This window comes from Mus caroli, unplaced genomic scaffold (genome assembly GCF_978045245.1).
Source record: "Mus caroli unplaced genomic scaffold, Mus_caroli_1 scaffold_11, whole genome shotgun sequence".
Lineage (NCBI taxonomy): Eukaryota > Metazoa > Chordata > Mammalia > Rodentia > Muridae > Mus > Mus caroli.
Window position 1 is genome coordinate 12,734,171 of NW_028227266.1, and position 21,932 is coordinate 12,756,102.

Below are 21,932 nucleotides of genomic sequence, written 5' to 3' on the forward strand. Positions count from 1 at the left end.
CTCCTGTCTTAATAAATTATTGGTATGGATTGTAGAGTTTCAGGAGCAGTCATCTTGGGCTATGAATTAAGAAGCACCTCTCGTCCTCAGCCATCTCTTCGTGAAAAGAAATGAGGTAAGCAGGGCCTCATTCTAACAGCAATGAGGCTGCTTCTTCCCTGCACTCATCTGGAGCTGAGGTTCACAGTGCTCTGCTCCACAATGTTCTCTGTTTATTGATAGGAGTCTGAAGTTCAGGCAGAGACCTGCCTGTCCTCGAGAGAGGCTAAGTGCTCTCTTCGAGTCCTACTCGACTCACAGAGAAAGGCACTGAAAACCTCCAAATTCAGAATCGACCAGGCCAGAAGGAGCACCTGCCCTAGAAACCCACTGCTTAGATACATTAAGGCTCTTCCTCGGTGATGAAGGTTGGGGGAGGCGTGGGTAGTGAAAGTTAATTTTTATGAGTGCCGCGTCTTTCTAGGTGCTTACCTCCAGAAAATGTTCTGCCTGCTGCTCTCGATCCAATTTCCTTGAAGTCGTGGTAATCAGACCTGTGTAGAAATGAGAATATTTGACTTTTAAATATCTGGGGCTCATTGAATATGGCAAAAAATAAAAAATAAAAAGCCGGGTTAAAGGGAAAGCTAAAAATTGATAGAGAATGCCAACCTCCAGTTCCCAGGATGATTAGACCTAGTCTTAAAGCAAGGTCAAATATGCTAAGGAACTGTGGGAGACTCAGAAGAACCATTGTTGTCTGGGAAGAATGCAAAAATTCCCTAGGAAACACTGTTCTTCTAATGACGGAACAGCCCAAAGATTCATTTACCCAGCATTGCAACTCTACCTTAGGAGCCAGATTAAAGGTCCTTACATTATTAACAGGTAGTTGACACTGATTAGATTCTTGCTGTGAGATAGCACTTTCTCATTTAATTTTATATACTTATATATTTTGGGTTATATTTCTTAAGAAGGTGATTTCTGCAATAGATACTTGTACACATAATTGTCCCAAATTTAGTAGCTCTTACAACCAACAGTTCACTGCAATTTTACCATTATGTTTTATGAATTCAGATCTTTATACTAAGATATTGCACGGGGAAGCATCTATATCTTCTCCCAGAGTCTATAAAGACAAAGGGATGAGAAGTCAGACCTCCCAGGCCTTTCGGCTTATTGCACTGTTTATTATTCTTATTGTGAAATGGCAATTAGGAACCCAAATTTACTTTCCACTTCTCCATTATAATGTCTCTGAAGAAAACATGAACTGGGTTTTTTCATGGTGTGTGCCGATTAACTAGAAAAGAGTGAAGGAAAACTTTATATGGAAGCTTCTGGGGGGTCCACAGGAGAGCTCCTGACATGAGGCTGCTGAGCTGTGGATGGACGTGAGGGAGGACATGGAGTCTAGAGAAGCAAGAGGCCACAGGAAGTTAAGTGATGCCTTCGTGATATAAAAAATAATATCCTGTGTAGAGTAGCACAGCCATCTACAAATTTGCACACCCATCTTGCCCTGGCACCTCACAAGGAAAAAAACAAAAAACAAAAAACAACAACAACAAAAAACCCCGTGCTCCAATTGTACCAAGAACTCATTTGTGTGTCTCACCTTAGATTTTTCTTCTTTTCTTTTCTTTCTTTCTTTTTTATTGTAAATTGACTATAGAGATATATATTTAATGGGGTACAGAGTCATGTTATGATTCATAAGTGACATGTGGAAAAGTTTACTAAATGAACTTACATATCAATCACATAAAGTACTTATTTTGTGATGAGAACAGTTGAAACTTATATTCTTAGCAAATTTAATATGTACAACACACTATTAGGAACTAGTTGTACCCACAGGCTATTTTCAATTTGACTCAGGTATTAGCCCATCTGATACACCACATGTTGCTTCTCCTCCTCTGTCATCATTATAATTCTTTGTTCTAAAGTTTGAAAATTTCCACTGGACACATGGGCATGACATGAGGGGAAGGCTCTGCCATTTGTTTCCAAGACTGTTGCCCGGCTTGCTCCTTACCTAGAGTAAAGAAGAGGGTCCTGCCATTGCCTTTGGATTTGTTGAGCTCTGCGATGGTTTAAGGTGGCTTTGCTTTGTTTAAACCATTGCAGAGCTCAATAAATCCACACAAAGTGCACCTTCAACACTACCTCAACAGTGTCAAAGATAATACGGTCAATGATTCCCTTTCCTCTTCATCATCACAATGCCCCATGGAAGTTTAAAATCACAGATCTGTTATTGCACTTTGTCTCTAGTGTCCTGTATCAGAATCTCTGGGGATGAGGTCTGACTTGGTGCTCAGCTCCCAAGAGCAAGGAGCTGTCCAATCCTGTTCTTTGCTGAATCTGACTATCACTTTTCATTGGCATTCATCTTTCCACCCGATCAGCCACACCCAGAAGTTGCTGTAACAAGGAAAGGCAGAAAACAAGCATGGTTCCTGGGTTCAAATCGACTGAGGTTCTGCTTGGTGTAATGGATAATCTCCAGTTCTGGACCACGCTGTCTGACGAGGTCCTGTGTCATGGAGGCTTTTTCCAAGCAAGTGGTAGTAGCTATTCTCATACAGTGAGAGAGGCTTTCTTCTTTCTACCCTCAGCTTCATCAGGGCCATACCTATGTTAGAGGACACAATGGAGAAGGGATATGCTTGCTGTAAGAAGTTTATAAGCATGTGGTGGTTGGAGGGAGGAGTTCTGTTCCCTATTGCACCGTGGAGCTTCTAGGCAAAGAAGAACAGGTACCGCTGACCTCCGGGCCCCTGAGTGCTCTCATGTTACCAGTATTCCTGCATCCTGGGCTCACTCAGCATCAACGCCCAGGGCAATGGTCAGCTTTCCCTCCTGGTAATTCTTAGGTCTTCAGGAAATTCTCATATTTTTATAATGCTCACAAGGGTCTGGGAGAACAACCCAGTGTTTCCCATCTCTGTCTTTACAGGTGTGTTTATCAGCTCACAGTGAAGGAGACAGGGATCCCTGGAAACTTGAGGCAGTTTGCTCAGCAGTGAGCTGGAGCTGGGAAGCTGAGTAGTTAGTGCTGCTAGAGGGAAGCCAGAAAGGAGACCATGCACACCCTGGGATTCTGAGCTCCCAGCCCTGTGTGTTCACAGACATAAGTAAAATGTAGGCAGAAAGAGTTAAAAGTGGAAGTCATTAGGCAGGCAAGTGAGGTTGGGTGGAGATAGTGAAACACTACTGATAGGTCCACTTCCTTTGAGAGTAATGAAGAGTCCTTTAAACATTAGCAAGGTGATGCTCATAATGTGTGCATAGTTTGTCCTATACTCTGAAAACTTTCATATTGCTTCCTTCATATGGGCAGACGCTGTTTTGTATAAGATATGTATATGTATATGTATAGTACAAAGTGGTCAAAACTCTGTGGGAAACTGTAAGCTGTCTTTCAGGTTTAACAAATCTTCATATTTATAAAGTGAGGATATTTGAATGAATGAATAAATGAATGAATGAGCTCAGCAATCAGTCATGAGCTGGGGTTTCAGAGAATGAACAGTTATCAAGTGTTTTTATATGGGAATCTGGAAGGAAGACATCGTGAACTTGTGGGGCAGGTTGTGCTAGAACAAGAATTCATGGTTATTTGCACTGAAAATCAAATCTTGTTATCTGCTCAGTTCCAAGAAAACCTAGAAAGGGTTACAGGTCACTTTATAAAGAGGTATATGCTTGCAATGGACAGCAAGACTTCAAAGGCTTGGCTCTTTTCTACAGCCAGGAAAAAATTCAGGAAATCGACACTCACCATCCAGAGGGATTCCCTAGATAGATGCATTTCCATGGTTGGATTGTACATAAACACACAAAGCCCTAACATGGAGCAAAGGATAAACAGGAGCAAGACTTCCTTTTAGCCACACTGACTCAGCCATGTGGTAAGGAATCCCACTCTGAAACTTACAGAAGAGAGAAATGTGGACACCACACATAGATTCCCATGAGATATACATGTGAGATACCCATCCTTGGAGACTTAAATGATGAAATCCAGTTTCAAAATCAAACCAGAGGCCCACTTTGGAGTGTGGTTGGGAATAAAAGAACAAACACATAATTTAATCTGATATCTTATGCAGACTGCTAATTAGAAGGGGGAAAAACACTGGCCCTAAGGAAATGACACTCAGTAAGGTGGTGACCAGGAGTCAGGAGACTCTAACAAGCTTCCTCTTTGAAGCAGACCAAGAACTGTGACTGCCTGAGCTAAAGGCCCAAAGACACTCTAAGCAGCTGTGGTCAGAAGCATGCCACTTCTGAGCATGTCTTCTCTTCTCTGGGTCTCTCTCTCTCTCTCTCTCTCTCTCTCTCCCCCTCTCTCTCTCTCTTTGTGTGTGTGTGTGTGTGTGTGTCCTGGGTCACAGCTGCATAACTGCTAACAGGGCATTCACATTTACTTTATGTGCTACTTAAACAAGTGCAGGGCTTGGCTGGTTCAGCATAATTCTCCTGGAGGGCAGAATGTTGGCTTTGCTGTTAAAACATCTAACTAGAATTAGTGCTTCCCTAAGTACTCTCCATGTTTCGGACCTAATCTCCTATGTCCATGCCCAGCAGTCTGCTGAATTCCTCCTCACACTTGCAGATGGTCCACGTATTAGTGTTCCCATGTAATCATCCTAGATCTTTCCTCCTACCCTCAGCTGTAGGGAGCTTATTTATTCAAGAAGCCAGAGACTTAAGGTAGTTCCCACTGCCCATGAGCCCAGGTTAAGTGCTTCTTGGGTGCATAAATGTGGCTTCGAGGGTCTCCAGAGTTTTTCTCTGTTTGTTGGGGAGTTCTCTCTAATAGAGCCCAAGCAAAGGGAAGATGACTGGCTCCCTGAGTGAATAGAAAGGGGACAAAGGAGAACATTCTGGACTGTACCCACAATACAGCCAGCTCACACTCCCTCTGACATGTCTTCACCACCACAGCACACTGTGACCCTTAAACTATGAGTGCTTCTCAACTTTCTTTCATTAAATTTCTTTTTAAGACGTTTTATCACAGCACTAAAGAAATAACTCATACTGAAAATTACTACCTTGAAGTGAGATTGTTGCTGTGATGATCTGACTGTTTATAGGAATTTTAACTAGTCTGGAGGATAACTATGGAAGAGTGTGGACTTATGGGCTAAAGACCAAGCCTGGCATTAAGTAGAGTTTAATGGACCCTCCTGAGTATGACAAACCACAAAGTAGATAGGCAGGTAGTGAAGACTTCTTATATGACATTGGAAGGGGCAGGAGAGTCAGGTTGGAGATTATTATCGTGTCATTCTGACAAAGAATTCAGAAACATACTTCCCATGGTATACAAGTCTTGGCACTCATATTTTTCTAGAAGAAATTTTGAGACAATGTAACATCCTGGCTGTGTCATGATTATTGACAACTGATCATAGTAAACTTTGAAGCAGGGAGACGATGTAAGAAATATGCAGCTTCGTGAGGAAAAGGGAATGGATGAATTTAAGAAAGCAAGCAGGGTAGTTGTGCAGAAAGTTGCTGCTATTATAAAGAGATTACTGTCATTAAAGAGAAAATATGTTCTCTTGCTTGGACAATAGAAAAGGTGCCCTGAGGACAAGACATCAGTCTTGCTACAACTTGTAATAATAGCAATTTTGTTAGAAAGGAGAGAGAATTAGAGTTGAGAATGCAGTTGGCAGGGTGTAGGGATGGGTCCCTGATTCAAAACAATCACTTAGGGAAGTTGTTACCTAGGCATACAGAGGTTGGTGGAGCTGTGCAGAGACCAGATGACACTTCCTGCTGGTAAGAGAATGTGACTGTCTTGTCCACGTCATACTGGTTTTGCAGATATGAAAATTCAAATATTCCAATGCTATGAATGCTTACATGAAGGGTCCTGAGAGGTATTCAGATCAGGTAGATTCGTCAAAGAGAAATGCCCTTAAAGAAACCCTGAATGAATGTTGCATGCGTCACACAGGTGACACCTAATGGAGATTCGGGCTGTGCCATGACTGTCTTCTAAGGAAAACCTAAGTTATCAGGAGTAGCCAGATTGTGTGCTGGAGACAAGAGAAGTGGAGGTATAAGGCTACCAAGCCTGTTGGAGCCCAGATGATACCATCAAGAGTCCCAGAGCTGTAGGAGTTTATACTGACCTTGTCTGGTATCAGCCTTGCATTGGCTCTTTCTTGCTATTTGTTCTAGTATATATTGGAAGTATTTGATTTGAACTTTTATTTTGCATGGCCCAACAGTTAAGATGTTATCTTGAGTCCCAGAAGAGTCATTGGGATTGAGGCTTTGGGGCAATATTTGAACCATTAAGCTTTAGAAGACTGTTGGAAATAAACTAAATTACACACACACACACACACACACACACACACACACACACACGCGCGCGCACATGTCTGTGAGCTTGGGGAGTGACTGAGTGACCTAATGCAGAAAGCTTTTTTATTTCATGTTGCTTGATAAGTTGGCAAAGGATAGATTTGGGATGGTTAATCTTCTTTGTCAACTTTAGAGACTTAAAATCAGTTGGGATATATACTTTTAATATGTCTCTGAGAATGTTTTCAGAGAAGTTTCAGAGAGGGGAAAACCAGCCTGAATATGGGTGGACTGTCCATGGGTCACAGTCTTGCACTAGAAACAAGGAATAAAGGAGAAAGTAAGAGAGCATCAGTATTTATCTTCTCCCCTCTGCCTGCTTTCTGGCTATGATGCAATGTGACAAGCCACTGCATATCCTGGACCAGGTTTTCCTTGCCATGATGTATGTATTCACTCAAACTATGAACTGACTCTGCAGAAAGGTCCCAAGTCACTCCTCAGTGGCAAAAAAAAAAAAAAAAAAAAAAAAAAAAAAACTGTGCTCTGTTCTTCTTGGTTTTTCTCTCAAATAAAACACTGATGCTCAGACTTTCCTATAAGGAAAGTGCAAAAATGCTTTTAGTGGGAAACCCTGTGTACTGGTGACTGTCATCTCTCTTATTCCTTTTAGAAGATTTTGACTTAGAGATTCTTTTCCTTCCTCAGCTTTGAGTCTTCAAAGGAAACTTGTGCTAGAGAGATGGCTCAGAGGTTAAGAGACTTGCCGTTCTTGAAGAGGACCCTGGTTTGGTTCCAGCATCCTCATAACCTTCTAGAACTTCAGTTTTAGGAGATCTGGAGCTTTCTTTTGGCCTCCACAGGCACCATGCACACAAATGTTACACAGACAAATATGTACTACTTATAAACATACAAGTATTTAAAAATATAAACACTTAGAATAACTAGGTAATATGTAAATATGTAATCTTAAATTTTACCATAAATTAGATTGAATATATATATATCTTAGATTTATGTGTGCATGTGCATGCCTGTGTGTGACTCCTTATAAAGAAGAATAAGCAGAAAGGCTAAGAGCTGAGATATTGGTTAGGAAGGGGTTAAAAGGCTTGTGGAAACTGGCCCCATTTGACATGCTTCTTAAGTAAGGCTTGCCTGATCAGGCGTGAAGATCTCTAGCTGCTTCATTGAGCACACAAGCGCTGCTATTAAACTTTCTTAAGAAAATTTGACAGGGGACACCAACAGAGCATAAGCCTGCAACATGTGTATTTCTTTATAAATAGTAATTTACAAGATGCTAATAGAAGCTTTAAAACTCTACTAGTGATAGTGTTTTAAACAGAAGCATGGGGACACTCTGGCACAAGCATGGTTCACAACTGCTGGCTCTGTAACAGATACACTTCAATTTCTGTCTGTGCAAGCCAGTGGATGACATATTTGAAGTCTGTCTTTACAAGCAGAGGAGTCTCAATGCTCATCTCTGCCAGAGAGAGACATTTTCCCATTTGTAATGAGGAGTCTGTAGCTGCCATAGTGCAAAAGGGAGAAAATCAGCTTTTGAAAGAAAAGGATAGGTTTGCACAACCCTTCTACATTCCCTTTCATGCCTAGCTGACTGGGAGAGGTGCCCATACTTGGGGCATTGTGAGGCTCAGGTAGTCCTTCACCACCATAGTTCTGGTCACTGTAAAGTAGATGGGCAAAGGGCATCTGGGTCAAGTTGACTCACTGTCAGAGTAAAGGATGAGGTAGTGCCAGCAAGCCAGGGAGTAATGGTCATGACACCGAAGGGGAAGGGCTTGTCCAAATTCCTTCTCTGTAGAATTCTCTCCCATAGCTGGTGTTTCTGCCTTGTGGCATGCATGCATACACCTGTGCCAATTTGCACACACATATGATTAAGGCTGGTTTTGCCAGGACGCCTGGATATTCCCCAGACCCATCTGTTCCTCCAGTTCTCCTCCAGATCAGCATCGTCCACATCACACAGAACTCTTAGACTTTGCTCTCTGACTCTGCTTAGCTTGAGGAGGCATGTATGCACCTGTACGTGTCTCTAGGCTGCTTTGCTGTGCTTTGAATGCTTATTGAATTTCTTCAGAGAAATTAAGCTGCAGATGGCAAGCCAGTATTAAGGGTGTCATAGAAAATGATGCTGTTCGTAGGTGTCATTAACACATCAGTGGTGTGTGGACTCAGATGTGCAATATGGCACGGATCTCTTTTATCTTTCTGCCAAGATATTTTTTTTTGCATAATTCCAAATACTGTGTGATGAAAAAAAAAAAAAGCAGAAATGGCTGGAAATCGAAATTCTGCTTAATAGAAGGGCCTGGGGGTTATCTGGTAAGGGAGGCAGGAGGAGATGTGCTAGCAGAGTACCAACCGACAGCAGGCTCTGGCCTCTGTGTGTCTACCTTCACACCTCAGGCCCAGCCTGGGCAGCTGCATGCCTTTTGGCAAGTTACTTATCTTTCCTAATTTTTTGTATAATGACCTGATATTAAATTAAGCAATCAGTTAAAAACTTGTGCCATAGATCCTGCCACATACTAAATGTCCAAATGATATTGTTATTCTTATCAACCAGAAGAACAGCCACGGGGCTAGCCTATGCATCCCACAGTCTAACCTTGTTATTCCCATCTTAAGATTCCCTCCTACTGTTTCAAATGTTAGTGTAACAAAAACCAACCTGGTTTTTTTTTTTTTTTTTGCCCTATTCTCTGCTAGGTAAAGAATCCAGGGCTTATAGGTTAAGCAAGTTACTCAAAGACTATGGGTAAGTACTTTCAGTATATGTCTGTTACATCTCATTGAGAGGAGAGTATACATCTTCAGTGATTTGTGACAGGGATTAGCATCGAGTGTTACCTGGGGGTGGTGTGCAGTGTAGAAGTAGGGGTCTTCTCTAGATCATTTTTGGGTTTTAATGTCAGCTGTGTGCTGGAAGCATTTGGAGGAGGTTTTTATATGTTGATGGATGTCATGTCCCTGACTGTAAATTCTGTTACAGATTGAATCCTGGGCCTACAGTATTTCTGAAGCATTCTGGGTAAACCCATTGTTCTTATGTTTAGTTAAAACTGAAAACCACTGTCTATAGTGGCTATATCTTGGTGATGGGGTTACAGACATTAAGCTGTGGCTTATCTGAATGCTTTGGTTTCTTCACTATGAACCATACTTACACTATAGGAAAATGGAAAGGCCCATAATTGGGGGCATGGAATAAAGTCCATTAAATGTTCTCACCTGAATTCTACAGAAGTCTGTCCCAAATGCTACAGCACCCTAGGTAGATGTCCTGTGTCCTGCCTTTGACGGTGACATGATTCTGCCTGTCTTACTATGACCCATCTTGGCTACAGTGCTACTTCATTTTGGAGTTTTTGCTTTCTCTCCCAATTGTAGCGTTCACCCTGCCTTGCTCCCAGCAGCCCCATGGATCCTCCTAGCAGAGGTTCACATATCATCTCCTGGTGCTGGTCTCTCTTTCCACTTCCATGTCTGAGCACTGAAGAACATGGGAAGAGCCCAGTAGATACAAAACTATGGCCACATTCAGAATTATAGTACAGGGAGTCCAGTGAAGAAGATGGTCACACACTGTAAACACTCAATAAAATGTGTAATTCAACACACACACTAGGAAAATCAGGATGCCCTGAGGAAAGATCACAGATAAACCATGCTATTGGAGAGATAAAGGGGAGTAAGGTGTGTTTACATCAGAACACGAGTGGTCTGTAAGATTTCTGGATACATGCCAAGTCAGCCTGAGGTTAGAGGTCAGAAGCTTGAAGGAAGAGGTGAGATGGCTCTCAAACCTTGTCTCTGCGGGTTCTTGGCTATATAAAAAGAAGCATTCTGAGTACTCAGACATCAATCTTCTCATTAGGGTGCACACAGGTGATGGATTAACCTGGAGTCTAAGGAACTTCAGGGAAAGCAGAAACGGGCTGGCAAGAAGGCTCAGACAATAAAGTCATTTGCCCCCAAGCCTGATGACCTGGGCTTGATCCCCAGAACCCAGATTGGAGACAAAGAATCAAATCTACAAAGCTGTCATCTGATCTCTACTGTGTACCATGGTACATACAAACCTGCAACTACCACACACACACACACACACACACACACACACACACACACACACACACTGAATGTTTTAATATTGAGAAAAGCAAAGCAGACATAGCATCTATAAAAAGCAGAACAACCTCTTTCCTCCAAATACCATGACTTCATTCTTCTTTAACTTTGAAAAAGGAATCTACTGTGCATGTAAACCATGATCTTCTCATCCATTTCTCTGCTGTTAGACACCCCAGTTGGCTGTGGAACAGCTACTGTGAGCAGTACTGCAAAGGACTGCAAAAGAACTTGATGCTCAAGTATCTCTCCCACGTGGTGACTTAAAGCAACTGAACCCATCATTTGAAGAGAATTAACCAAATCTTATGCCAGAACGACATAGCATATGTTTTCTCTTGCTTGTGCTTCCTGGATTTCGTATAGAGACATAAAGTCATCATGTATTATACATGACAGAAAAGTAGCTGTGAAATTGTATGGAGAAATAGATGAGACTAATGGGAGGTAACATAGGGGGTGGAGAATATGCTCAACATACATTTTTAAGTATTAAAAACTAAAAATAATTTTGAAAAAGTTTTAAAAAAAGGTATATATTTTTCTTGAGTTAAAAACCTTAAGAGCACTGGGTACTATTTCTCATTATACTCAGAAGAAACCCTTATTAACTCAGTGTGGTTCCACTGATGATGTCTTCGAATTTAGTATCCAGACAACTGAGAGAGGGAGCGTCCTCCTATTTGTTCAAAAGTTCACAGAGCATTCTTTAATTCACTCCAGAGGTGTGAAAATAGGCACTGTACTCCCCTAAGAAATTATTTCACTGCAAATAATTTGTTCTCACATCTGTTTCCATGTGACAGCTCAAATCAAGAGGATGTATAAAGTGCAAATTACTCAGAGGATGTGTAAAGTCTTGAAAATGCATGTGTGCTTTGAAGACATCAAATTCTTAAAGACCACATTCATTCTATAAATCATACAACATCTCTTAGTAGCAACATAGTGAAATCAAGTAAAGAAATACTGCTTTTTTGGGAAAGCTTTGCATGTTATCAGAATCCTGTTAGCAATTAAAAAGGGGGTGGGCGCAAGAAAAGACACACATTTTACAGTTAATTTTCACACAATCCAAGCTTTTGCCTTAAATTTAGGTATGTAATGTAAAATCTCATGCTTTTTCTGTGCCACCTGTCTGAAAATCTGTGATAGCTCCATGGCTGGTTGGGGTTTACCTTTCTGTTACCTAGGTAAATTAAGAGGATAGAGAGGTCTCAGGAGAATATTTAATGGCTTCAAGATAAACAATTTGTGAAGCAATTTAATTTTAACAACCGCCATTTTGATGTTCTAATTGCAAATGGCCTATGTAACCGATCATTAGCGTTTGTCCAACAGGTCTTCTGCTTTGCAATGTTGTGTTAAGAGCAGTAGCTGTGTGCTAAAACAAAGTCATGTCACACTTCCTGAAATACTCTGCAATCGGCATTTTTTTCTGTAATTTTAAAAAGTGTGCTACATTATTAATGCATTATGTATGCACAGGGGTGCATGTCTCACATCAACCATGGGAAAGTCATGGATTCTTGCAGGACCCAGCTCTCGCCTTCCTAAGAGGGTCCTGGGCATTAGACTCAGTTGATCAGACTTGGGGGAAGCCATTTTTCTCCTCAGCCATTTCGTTGGCCTAGAATTCACAGGTGCAGCTGCTTTAACACATCCTCCATGAGACTCCGAACCAAGGCCGTGTCACTGCTTGTCTATGCTTGGGAGGAAGTGCCACTCATTGCATGTGATGAAATCTGTACACCATCTATCAACATAGATGATGTGACTTTAAAATGTGAGCTTCAGTTTTTCCCTCTAAAATAACAAAGGCTTTCCCTGCTAGGGTTAACATGTGATAGTTTCTTCTTACATAAAACAAAGTAGAAATAAAGAGAGGGTTTGGCATTATTTGTAATAATTTGTAATACTCTGGAAGAAAGACTATGTCAATTCAGATGAGGAGAGCTCTATCTTGTTTTGTAGAAAATGCTATAAGCAATCCCATTATAAACGTTGGATATAGTTTCTGTAGTAGCCCATGGCTTTCCCGGGACAGATATGATGTGCATTTTGAGGAGGCGAAGCTAGTGTTGGTGCCTTTCAGACTTAACTCAGGCTCTGTAAAAGGGGAGCAGGACATCTTAACAAAGCCAAGGAATCAATTAGAGGAACTGTATATATTAAATAAGTACAAAAACCATAATGCATCTAGTTAAATATTTTTGGTACTATATGTACTTAAATGAGCATATGTGGAGGTCAGATATCAACTCTAAGTATTATTACACAGACACAACCTACTCTGGTTGTTGTTGTTGCTGCTGTTGCTGGTTGTGGTGGTGGTGGTGGTGGTGGTGGTGGTGGTGGTAGTAGTGGTGTGTGTGTGTGTGTGTATGTGTGTGTGTGTGTGTATCCCATTGAGTAGGTGTGGAAGTCAGAGAACTGGCACCTTGATTTGCCAAGCCTTTGAATTAGCCCCTTGTATTTTGAAACAAGGTTTCTCACAGGCCCGATACTCTCTCAGTAGGTTAGTTTTGCTGACCACGGATCTCAGAGAGCTGCAAGTCTCTGCCTATCCAGAACTGTCAGTCAGGTGGTCAGTGCATGCCTCTATGACAGGCAGATTCCAAGAAGTAAACCCAGAGCTTTCCATTAATGGGGCAAATACTTACTGATTGAGACATCTCTCTAGCCCCATAGAAAAAAATGTATGTATGTATGTATGTATAGGTTCACATGCTCTGTGCTGTTGAAAGCTGGTAATGAGCCGGGCATGGTGGCGCACGCCTTTAATCCCAGCACTCGGGAGGCAGAGGCAGGCGGATTTCTGAGTTCGAGGCCAGCCTGGTCTACAAAGTGAGTGCCAGGACAGCCAGGGCTACACAGAGAAACCCTGTCTCGAAAAACAAACAAACAAACAAACAAACAAACAAACAAACAAAAAAGAAAGCTGGTAATGGTCTATATTATGAGACTATTCACTCAGCATTGATACCATGGCCTTTTAAAAATGTCATGCCTTTTGGGGCGCTACCAGAAAAACTCAGTGCTATGATGATTATTGTTTTGGGCTTTCAATGTGAAATGTTACAGGTTCGCAAAGAGCCATGTTGTTTGTGTCGCACCTCAGAGGCAGCAGTCTGTGCAGTTAATTGAGGTTAATGGGGGGGAAATGGCAGATTGCCAACGTTCCTGACTTTCTAATATGTAGTTTATTTCTCTTTTGCTTTTACTTTTTGTTTAACTAAATTATGTTATTTGTCCAAGAACATGTCACATGTAAGCAGAGATTGTTAGCCTGTCAATCTCAGAACTCAGCCTATATTTCACTTTCCAAAATATAAGAAAACATCAGCCTCAGGTTACTCGTCCCAAATTGTCTATATGAGTCAGCAAGGAGTGTGCTATGGATTGCATTGGCCATGTCTTGTCTAATGGGTAAGTTAGCTGCTATTTGAGAATTGTCAATCATGTCAGAAAATGGCTGCATGAGATGGAAAAGCTGGTGAAGACATGGAGCGAGAAGCAGACATTGGCTCTGAGGATCCGGGCTGGGAGGGTGTACAGAGAGTGATAGTCTTAAGACTGCCACCTCACCCAACTCCAGATATTGTTTTCCTCATCCTTACCTGCAAGCCAGGAGTAGGCTCTTGTCATCTACTCTAACTTTCATTCCTGAGAGGCCGCTTGTGTTCACGCCTAAACTAGTGCTCTTAGCTGGTGAGCCAAAGTTACTCACTTTCTGGTTTTCTTGTGGGGGTTGGAGGAAAATTTTCCAACTTTGCTTTCTGGAATGAGTGAAGTGCTATGTTCTCTGGTAAATGTTCAGTCTTACAGCAGATGGTGGGCCAACTGGACCCCCAAGTGCAGGTTGTTCCTTCCTCCTTTGCCATCATCCTGAGACAGACCATGTCTCCGAACTTGTAGTCCAGAATACAACTGTAAAATTTCCCTCGCACCTTCAGCAGCTCCACATTCTTTTCCTGAGATTTATACCAGGTAGCCAAACAATTTAAAAATGCACTGGAGAAGAAGACTTGCCACCAGACTGAAGACGTTTTCAGCTTCTTTGCTCACACTCTGGGAAAACCTAGTTTCTTCTGAACAGATGAGGGTGCACAGAGCCTGAGGAGGAATTCTCAAGCCGCCTACCACACTGAGAATGGGCACAGACAGAGCTGCCACCGTGGCTGCCATTGTCAGATAAGTTGCTGTGTGCCCGGGAAGTTGCTCCTCATTTCATATGCATCTGATGAGTTTAGTGAATGCTGCTGCAATTTTAATTCTTTGGAGTCCCCTTAATGCCCTACTTGCAGAAAGACCTGGGCTCAAGGCTAGATCAATCAAGGTTGAAATTGTATCAATATGTTTTGTTTTATTATCATAAGGACAAAAGTTGTTGGAAGATTCTTTTTTTCCTTAGCACGACAAGACAGCGGGAAGTGTGTTAACAGGTTACTCTTGGCAATTGCTCTTTGTTTTCTTTTTTTTGGTGGACAGAGAGACATTGTGAGTCTCTAATGGGACATGAAGTGATGTTCTAGCTTCCTTTCTGTTGCAGTGACAAAATATCTCCAATAAAAGCAACACAGTGGAGGAAAGGCTTTCCTGTTTCTGTTCTAGATTACAGTCTGAGAGGCAGAGGATTGAGACAACTAGTCACATCACATTCACACCCTAGAGCTGTCTGTTGCCTTCTATAGTTCAGGACCCTCTGTCCAGGAACTGGTGCTCTCCACAAGGAGCTGTGTCTTCCTACATTAGCAAACAATCAAGAGCATTCCTCAGAGAGAAGCCCACAGGGCAACCTGATCTAGACAATCCTTCATTGGACATCGTAGACATTCAAGCCATCCTCTTCCCAGGTGACTCTAGATTGTGTAGGCTTGACAATTACAGCTGACCACGAGGATTACAAGGTTAGCTCTATTTCTGGCTGTGAATCTGCACATGTGCCCTTTTAAACGTGTTTAGAGTCATAGAAAATGTGTAGTGAATGCAGGCAGAGTTATATAAAGAGACATGAATGTGCAGAGGACAAGGGAGGATTTGCCAGGGCAGCATCAGTCAAGGAAGTGAAGCAGCTTCAGGGTAGAAAAGTCACAGAGGTGAGGATTTGCTGAACTGTCCCACATTATTCTAGGAGGTCTTAGGATAAACCCTGGAATCATGTCTTACATGCTATTGAGAATGAACTGAAAGGAATAGACTAAGACTATGTTAAAATGAAGCAACTGATCCCAACCAAACCATAGATGGGGCTGCAGGAGGAAACCAGGCCATAAGCATGAAGCAAGCTCCTTCCTACCCTCTGTCCTCTTTTCAGACAGAAAGCATGTGAGTGCTTTCTTGATCCTGATCTTGATTAGGAGTAATCCTGATGTGCCGTTACTGTCCTGAGTGAAAGCTCTGTCATCAATCCAGTGTTGTGCAAGCAGGGTTGGTTGGGGGAGCTGAGCTGCAGACCACATCTGAGAGCTGAGCTCCTGAGATCCACTCATTAAGGAGAAGATGTTCAACACTGCAATCTGCTGAAAGTGTTTGCAGCTGTCCCATGACATCAACTTTGGTTTGCAACGGAGGTATCTGAGGCTCAGACAGGAGCAGCAATTTGTACAATACTCAGATCCATGGAGGTAAGGATTCTACTCAGAGCTCCCATCCCAGCCCTAGCTGCTTTAGAGCTTCTCTTTGTCTTTACTTGTGTATTTTCATATTTCCAAAACATCTCCACAGCCTCTTCCCAAGGCAGATGACATCAAATGACATTTTCTGCCCATTTCCTACATACATATGAAATTGCATTTATTTTTCAAAATAGTTCTGAATTTATGTTACTTGACTACTAAGACAATGACAGTCAGTGGATATCATGTTTGAGTTCCAACAGGTTCAATTCACTTCCCATAGGTCTTGTAGTTAGTCTAATGATAGGGCTTCGAAACTTCCATCTTGTTGAATGGTGGTAGCATTTTTATTTTTAAGTTACGAGGACCCAAGACTTTGCTTCTTTTAAATTCTCTCCTCAATAATTTCTATAAAATGTGTGCTATAACTTTCCACCAGAGTGCCCTATTATAATAGTCTCACCCTTTGTTCTTCCACTAACTATGGATAATAAGACTGCACTAGATTTTTGGTTCCCAGTGGGCTTGGGATTCTCTCTCACTCCCTTCTGCCTCAGTACTGCTTCAGGAAAACAATAGTTGCATATCTGGGAGGCTTTTCATATGGAGACAGTGGGCTATTTTAGAATGCCTTCACTGAGACCTGAAGGGATTCAGGAGCTGAGATTCTCCTAAGGGCTCTGCTAAGACTTCCTCTTCTGGATCCAGCTTTCGTTCAAAGGGAATTTTTTCCCCTTGAGCTGTGTCCTTCTCCAGCTCCAATCTTGCTAACCACTTTCTTTTGAATGCACTCTTTATACTCAAAATAAAGTCCAATGAATTCACTATACTATTATTTACCACCACAATCTATATGCTTCCAGCTCTATTACCTCATAAATCTTATCTCTATTTACTTTGTTCCCTTAAGACATTGTCTTTGGTCTTCCATTGACCAGTGTCTATTCCCTTCTCTGGTCTACAGAGTTGACTCAATGGTTAGTTTTTTTCTTAATAATAATATAAGAATATCAGTTCACATGTTACTCCCCTTTCTTGAAACTCCTCTGCAGTGTCCCATGGACATTTTCTTTCTTCTGACTCTGTGGAACTATAGCTATCTATTTGGTATCCATGCCACCTACCTATCATCTTCCTGCTATCCTCCTGGGGAACATGAGCAATGAAAAACCTAGAGTGGGCAGTACCACTCAGTGGCTTACACACACTTAACCTGTGAGGCCAGAATTTAATACTCAATACTGACACTTTATTATAAGTGCCATTAAGGACTATGGCACATGCTGGGGTATAAGACTGTTGGGTATAAAATCGCTGGGTATAAGAATGGATATCTCTGTGGAAAAAAAAAAACATAAAAGCATTGCTGTCATTTTGTTTCAATAATTTGCATAAGTTTGTTTATTTAATTTGTTGGTTTTAACTCTACTATTGAGTCTTTTGGATGCTCTGAGAGAGGAAACCTGGAAGACAGACTAGTAAAGAATGTCCAGGTTAAACTCCAAGATTAATGCTTCTCAGCTATGTAACTGAGGGCAATAAACTCAACCTCTGTATTTCAGCTTTTTTCACCCATGTAATACCCAAATCTGCTCTCAAGAATACAGGAGGCACTGAATGTGTGAATGCAATGCCATCTACACCATGGCTAGTATTCAGTGTGGCCCTTGATCTTTTATCTATGCTGACATTTTATATGCTCATGTTGCTACCCAGATAGAAACAGATAGAAATGCAATCATGTTAGTGATCAACTTGAGTTTGGAATACATTCAGAAAAACTTTACAACAATGTAACAAAGACATAGGGACTTGAAGGGACTAATTTTTAGGAAAAGATACTTAGAAACTTGTTCCCATAGCAATGCTTTATGATTATACCAGGGAATTCCAGGAAGACAGATCCCTATTTCACTAGCATACACACGGATCCACATGAAGGGATAAAGCCAACATTTTTGTTTGGTGATCTGAATTAAGCCTGAGAGGTCTTCATTCTCTAGCAAGCCACATAATCAGAACAAGTTTCTGCCCCTCTAAGCAAGACTGAATGCCCTCCTTTTTGTCCTGTGTACTCTGTATCTTGTATAAATGGGGTTTGTATAATTGAGTAGATGTTTGCAGCTGTTTATTTTCTTTTACTTTGTTCTCCATTCTCAGATAAATGGACTTCAGCTTGGGAAATACCAGTCTTAGCAGAAGATGGTAATGAGTCTGGAGACTGAGACCACCCATCCTCCTGGTTGCACCTGTTACAGATGACGTAACTACTATAACAGCATGATCCTGGACCCTTCATTGAGTCTTTAGCCTCTTTAGGAAGGAGCCAGCTCAGACTGACATTTAAATCTGATATGCTCATAATCCAGCTGCCTCTTTATCCTAGCTTTCCTCTGAGTGGTGTTCCAACACACAGTTATACATAAACACAAGTTTGGAGGTTGGAGAAGTTTTATTTCATAAAGAAAGCATTGATTTATGTCACAAGAAAACAGCAATTAAAGTATTTTTCACTGATTCCATATCACCCGAGTCAGAATGGCTGTCATCAAGAAAGTAACAGCAACAAAAACAGAAAAGAGAAAGCAAACATCGAATGTTAACAAGGTTGTGAGGAACGGGATCACTTGTACGATTGGAACCAGTATGGAGATTCCTCATGAAAGTGAAAACAAGCTGGGCGTGGTGGTGCACACCTTTGATCCCAGCACTTAGAAGGCAGAGGCAGGCAGATTTCTGAGTTCGAGGCCAGCATGGACTACAGAGTGAGTTCCAGGACAGCCAGGGCTACACAGAGAAACCCTGTCTTGTAAAACCAAAAAAGAAAAAAAGAAAACAAAACAAAAAAAAGAAAATGAAAACAGAGCAATGGCGTGAGTCATGGATCCCACTCCTGAACATTCCCAAAGAATTCTGTGTCAGCACCGCAGAGATATCAGAACATGTTCCTCCCTATGCTACTCACAAGAGCCAAGATGCAGACAATCTCAGATGTCCACCAGTAGATAAATGGATAAAGAAATTGTGGTACATATGCACAATGGAGTTTCAGTCTGTTGCAAAGAATAGAGTGCTCTTCTTTGCTGGAAGATCAATTTGGAGAAGATGGAATCAGATGCAAAACAAGCCATACTCAGAAAGTGAAATATCACCCACTGTCCCTCATATGCAAAAACACCCATCCACTCCTCAAATGAAAGCACATACACACATGCACACACATACACATACTCACACATGTGTTTGTGAGATAGACATCACAGTAGAAAGAAAACCATAAGAAGGAAGAAGGTTTAAAGTGGGGCAAGAGAAGGTAATGGACTGAAGTCTTTGCTATCAGGCATCAATATAAGGATGCTCACTAAATATTATGTACATTAATAAACTTAGCCACCATTCTTCAACTTCAATTCTTCAAGTCCTGTTTCAACTAACATACACATCTAACCTGACCTACTTAAAACACAGCTTGCTTTTCATTTCATTTCCTTGATTCCCTTGACAAAGCATATTGAAACTTGTGTTGAAATACAAATGATTCCATAGGCTCATGTTTGACTATTTGGTTCCCAGTTGATGGAACTGTGTAGAAAATATTAGGGAGTGTGGTCTTGTTAAAGGAATGGTGACACTGGGGCAGGCTTTGAGGTTTCAAAAGCACACACCACTCCCTATTCCCCAACCCTGCTATGTGCATGCCTTATGTTTGTAGAACAGGTGTAAGTTCCAGCTAGTGCCCAGTGTCATGAATGCCTGCCCATTGTGATACTCGCTGCCATGCCTGTCATGGATTCTAATCCCCTGGAGCTGTGAGTTCCCAATTAAATGCTTTCTTTTATAAGTTGCCTTTGTCATGGCAAAAGAAAAGTATCTAAGACAAATCTTAAAATTTCCGGATGAGATGTTTGAAATCCTAGCTTCTCCTGGAAGGTTTTGTGGGAGCATTATTGCTATTTTATGTCTCTGTGTATGTAAGACTTCTAGATAGTCACACAGAACTCATATACATTTGAGCAGCAGAATAAGACAGATGTTTATTTGTTTATGGCTCTGGGATGCTCTTTTCTTATCAGTTAGGCAATGGGAAGCAAGAATCTAACATGCTTAGTAGTAAATTATGATGATGCATTTAAATCAGCCAGCATTCCAGGTGAACTGCACCTGTGAATACCTGCCTGATAAGCTGGATCAAAATATAATCCAAATACATTTTGGAATAATTTTTATCTTGGGTAAATAGACTACAATGCAACAAAGGTAACTGCAGCCCTTTGGCTGTATCAGCATCATGGGTGTTTGCTGGTTCCTGGTTTGTAAACCCTCACTGCTTTTGGGTTTATATGCTGTGGCCTCTATCAGTGCATATATGACTCCCTCTGTAGGTGGTTTTACCTTACCCTTTGGTAGAATCTCAAAAAATTCTGTGATGTCAATCATATAAGGATGAACACAAAGAAGACCAGAGCTCCAAAAGGCACTCCTCTTTACAACTTTCAACTAAGTAAAAGGATGTAGTAATCACCTCCAAATTATCCAATCAGGGTTTCAGGGGATACTGATTTTCCTTCTTGCGCAAAACTTTTAAACAAGAATATAGAAGGAAATGAATCTCGTGATTCACTCCTTTCCAAACGGCAGAAAATAAGATCAAGTGAAATTAAAGTTCAATTTGATCCTAATTCTTGCACGATAAACAAGTCTCAAATGGGGGGTGATGGCAACCTTATTACTTAGAATTGGCCAAACAACCTAAGGCAACATGATTATAACCTGGCAGCAGCAATGGCTGCTTAGTGAAGTGTCTGAGCCTCTGCTGGGAACATTTAACACCACTTGTATTTTGAAATCACAGACTACATCTACAGGCAATAAAGACTGTTATCTCTCCGATTCACTGCAGTCACAAAAAAACACCCAGTTGGTTCAGCTATAACACATCTGCCCAGAGAAATATTTACTTTTGGGGCCTCCTGGGTATGCTTTAAATTTCTCCTAATTGCTACCCACTGTGTTCTAAGTTTAAGTGCTATTGGGATAGACCTCAGCTCTTTCAATGCTGAGAGAAGTTCCCAGCTAAACAGTCTCAAAGAGAAAATCTCTCAAAAGAGCTAGCTATACACTTAGAAAATGTTTTCCCTTCCTCCAATTGCACAGACAAGTGCCTTCTGAATTGTGTGACTTCCCTCACTGCTCAGTTGGCCTCATAATAAAACACAGGACAGTGAGTGTCCCTTGAGGACCACTAAGTGGAAGGCAATCATGGTTCCGCCTGAGAAATAAGTTTTGTCAACTCCTGAAGCTGAATCCTCTGAGCACCTTTTCAGATAATGAGGAAAACAAACCTTCTTATCCCATTAAAACAGTGAGCAAAGTAAGTGAGAGAAAGATCTGCCTCAGAGGGCGACTATCAATGGAACCCAACAGGTCCAGTTAAGAACATCACATTATGAAGATATTACAAAAAATCTTTCATTTATCCTCTGAGAATTTCATATATACACATAATATATTTTGATCATATTTAGCCCAAACTGCCCACTCTGATACCTGCTGGACACCCACAAATTATAAAGATATGTTAATGATCATACCTCACATGCCTTGCTCTCTCCAAAATATTAATTGTGTATATTTTCCTGGTTATTTTGTCATACTTATATTAGCAAGCAAAATAATGAAGAAAGGAGAATCACTGGCTTTGGGTATGTGCCCACTAATGACAACACCAACCCCCCACCCCCACTCCACATACACACACTTCAGCATATAGGATAGGTTTAGCACCGTGGCCACATGGGGGCTCTGGATAGATTAAATGGATCA

The 21,932-nt window shown here is 41.3% G+C and overlaps 1 protein-coding gene across 3 annotated transcripts in view; it reads right to left on the bottom strand.

The window, feature by feature from the left end:
- Fat3 (FAT atypical cadherin 3) overlaps positions 1 to 21,932 on the bottom strand; it is a 588,937-nt gene that overhangs the window by 172,894 nt on the left and 394,111 nt on the right. For all 3 annotated transcript variants that reach the window (XM_029481733.2, XM_029481732.2, XM_029481730.2), the window contains exon 4: positions 472 to 533. In XM_029481733.2, the coding sequence (XP_029337593.1) occupies positions 472 to 533 (62 nt within the window). The remainder of the gene's footprint in view (positions 1 to 471; positions 534 to 21,932) is intronic.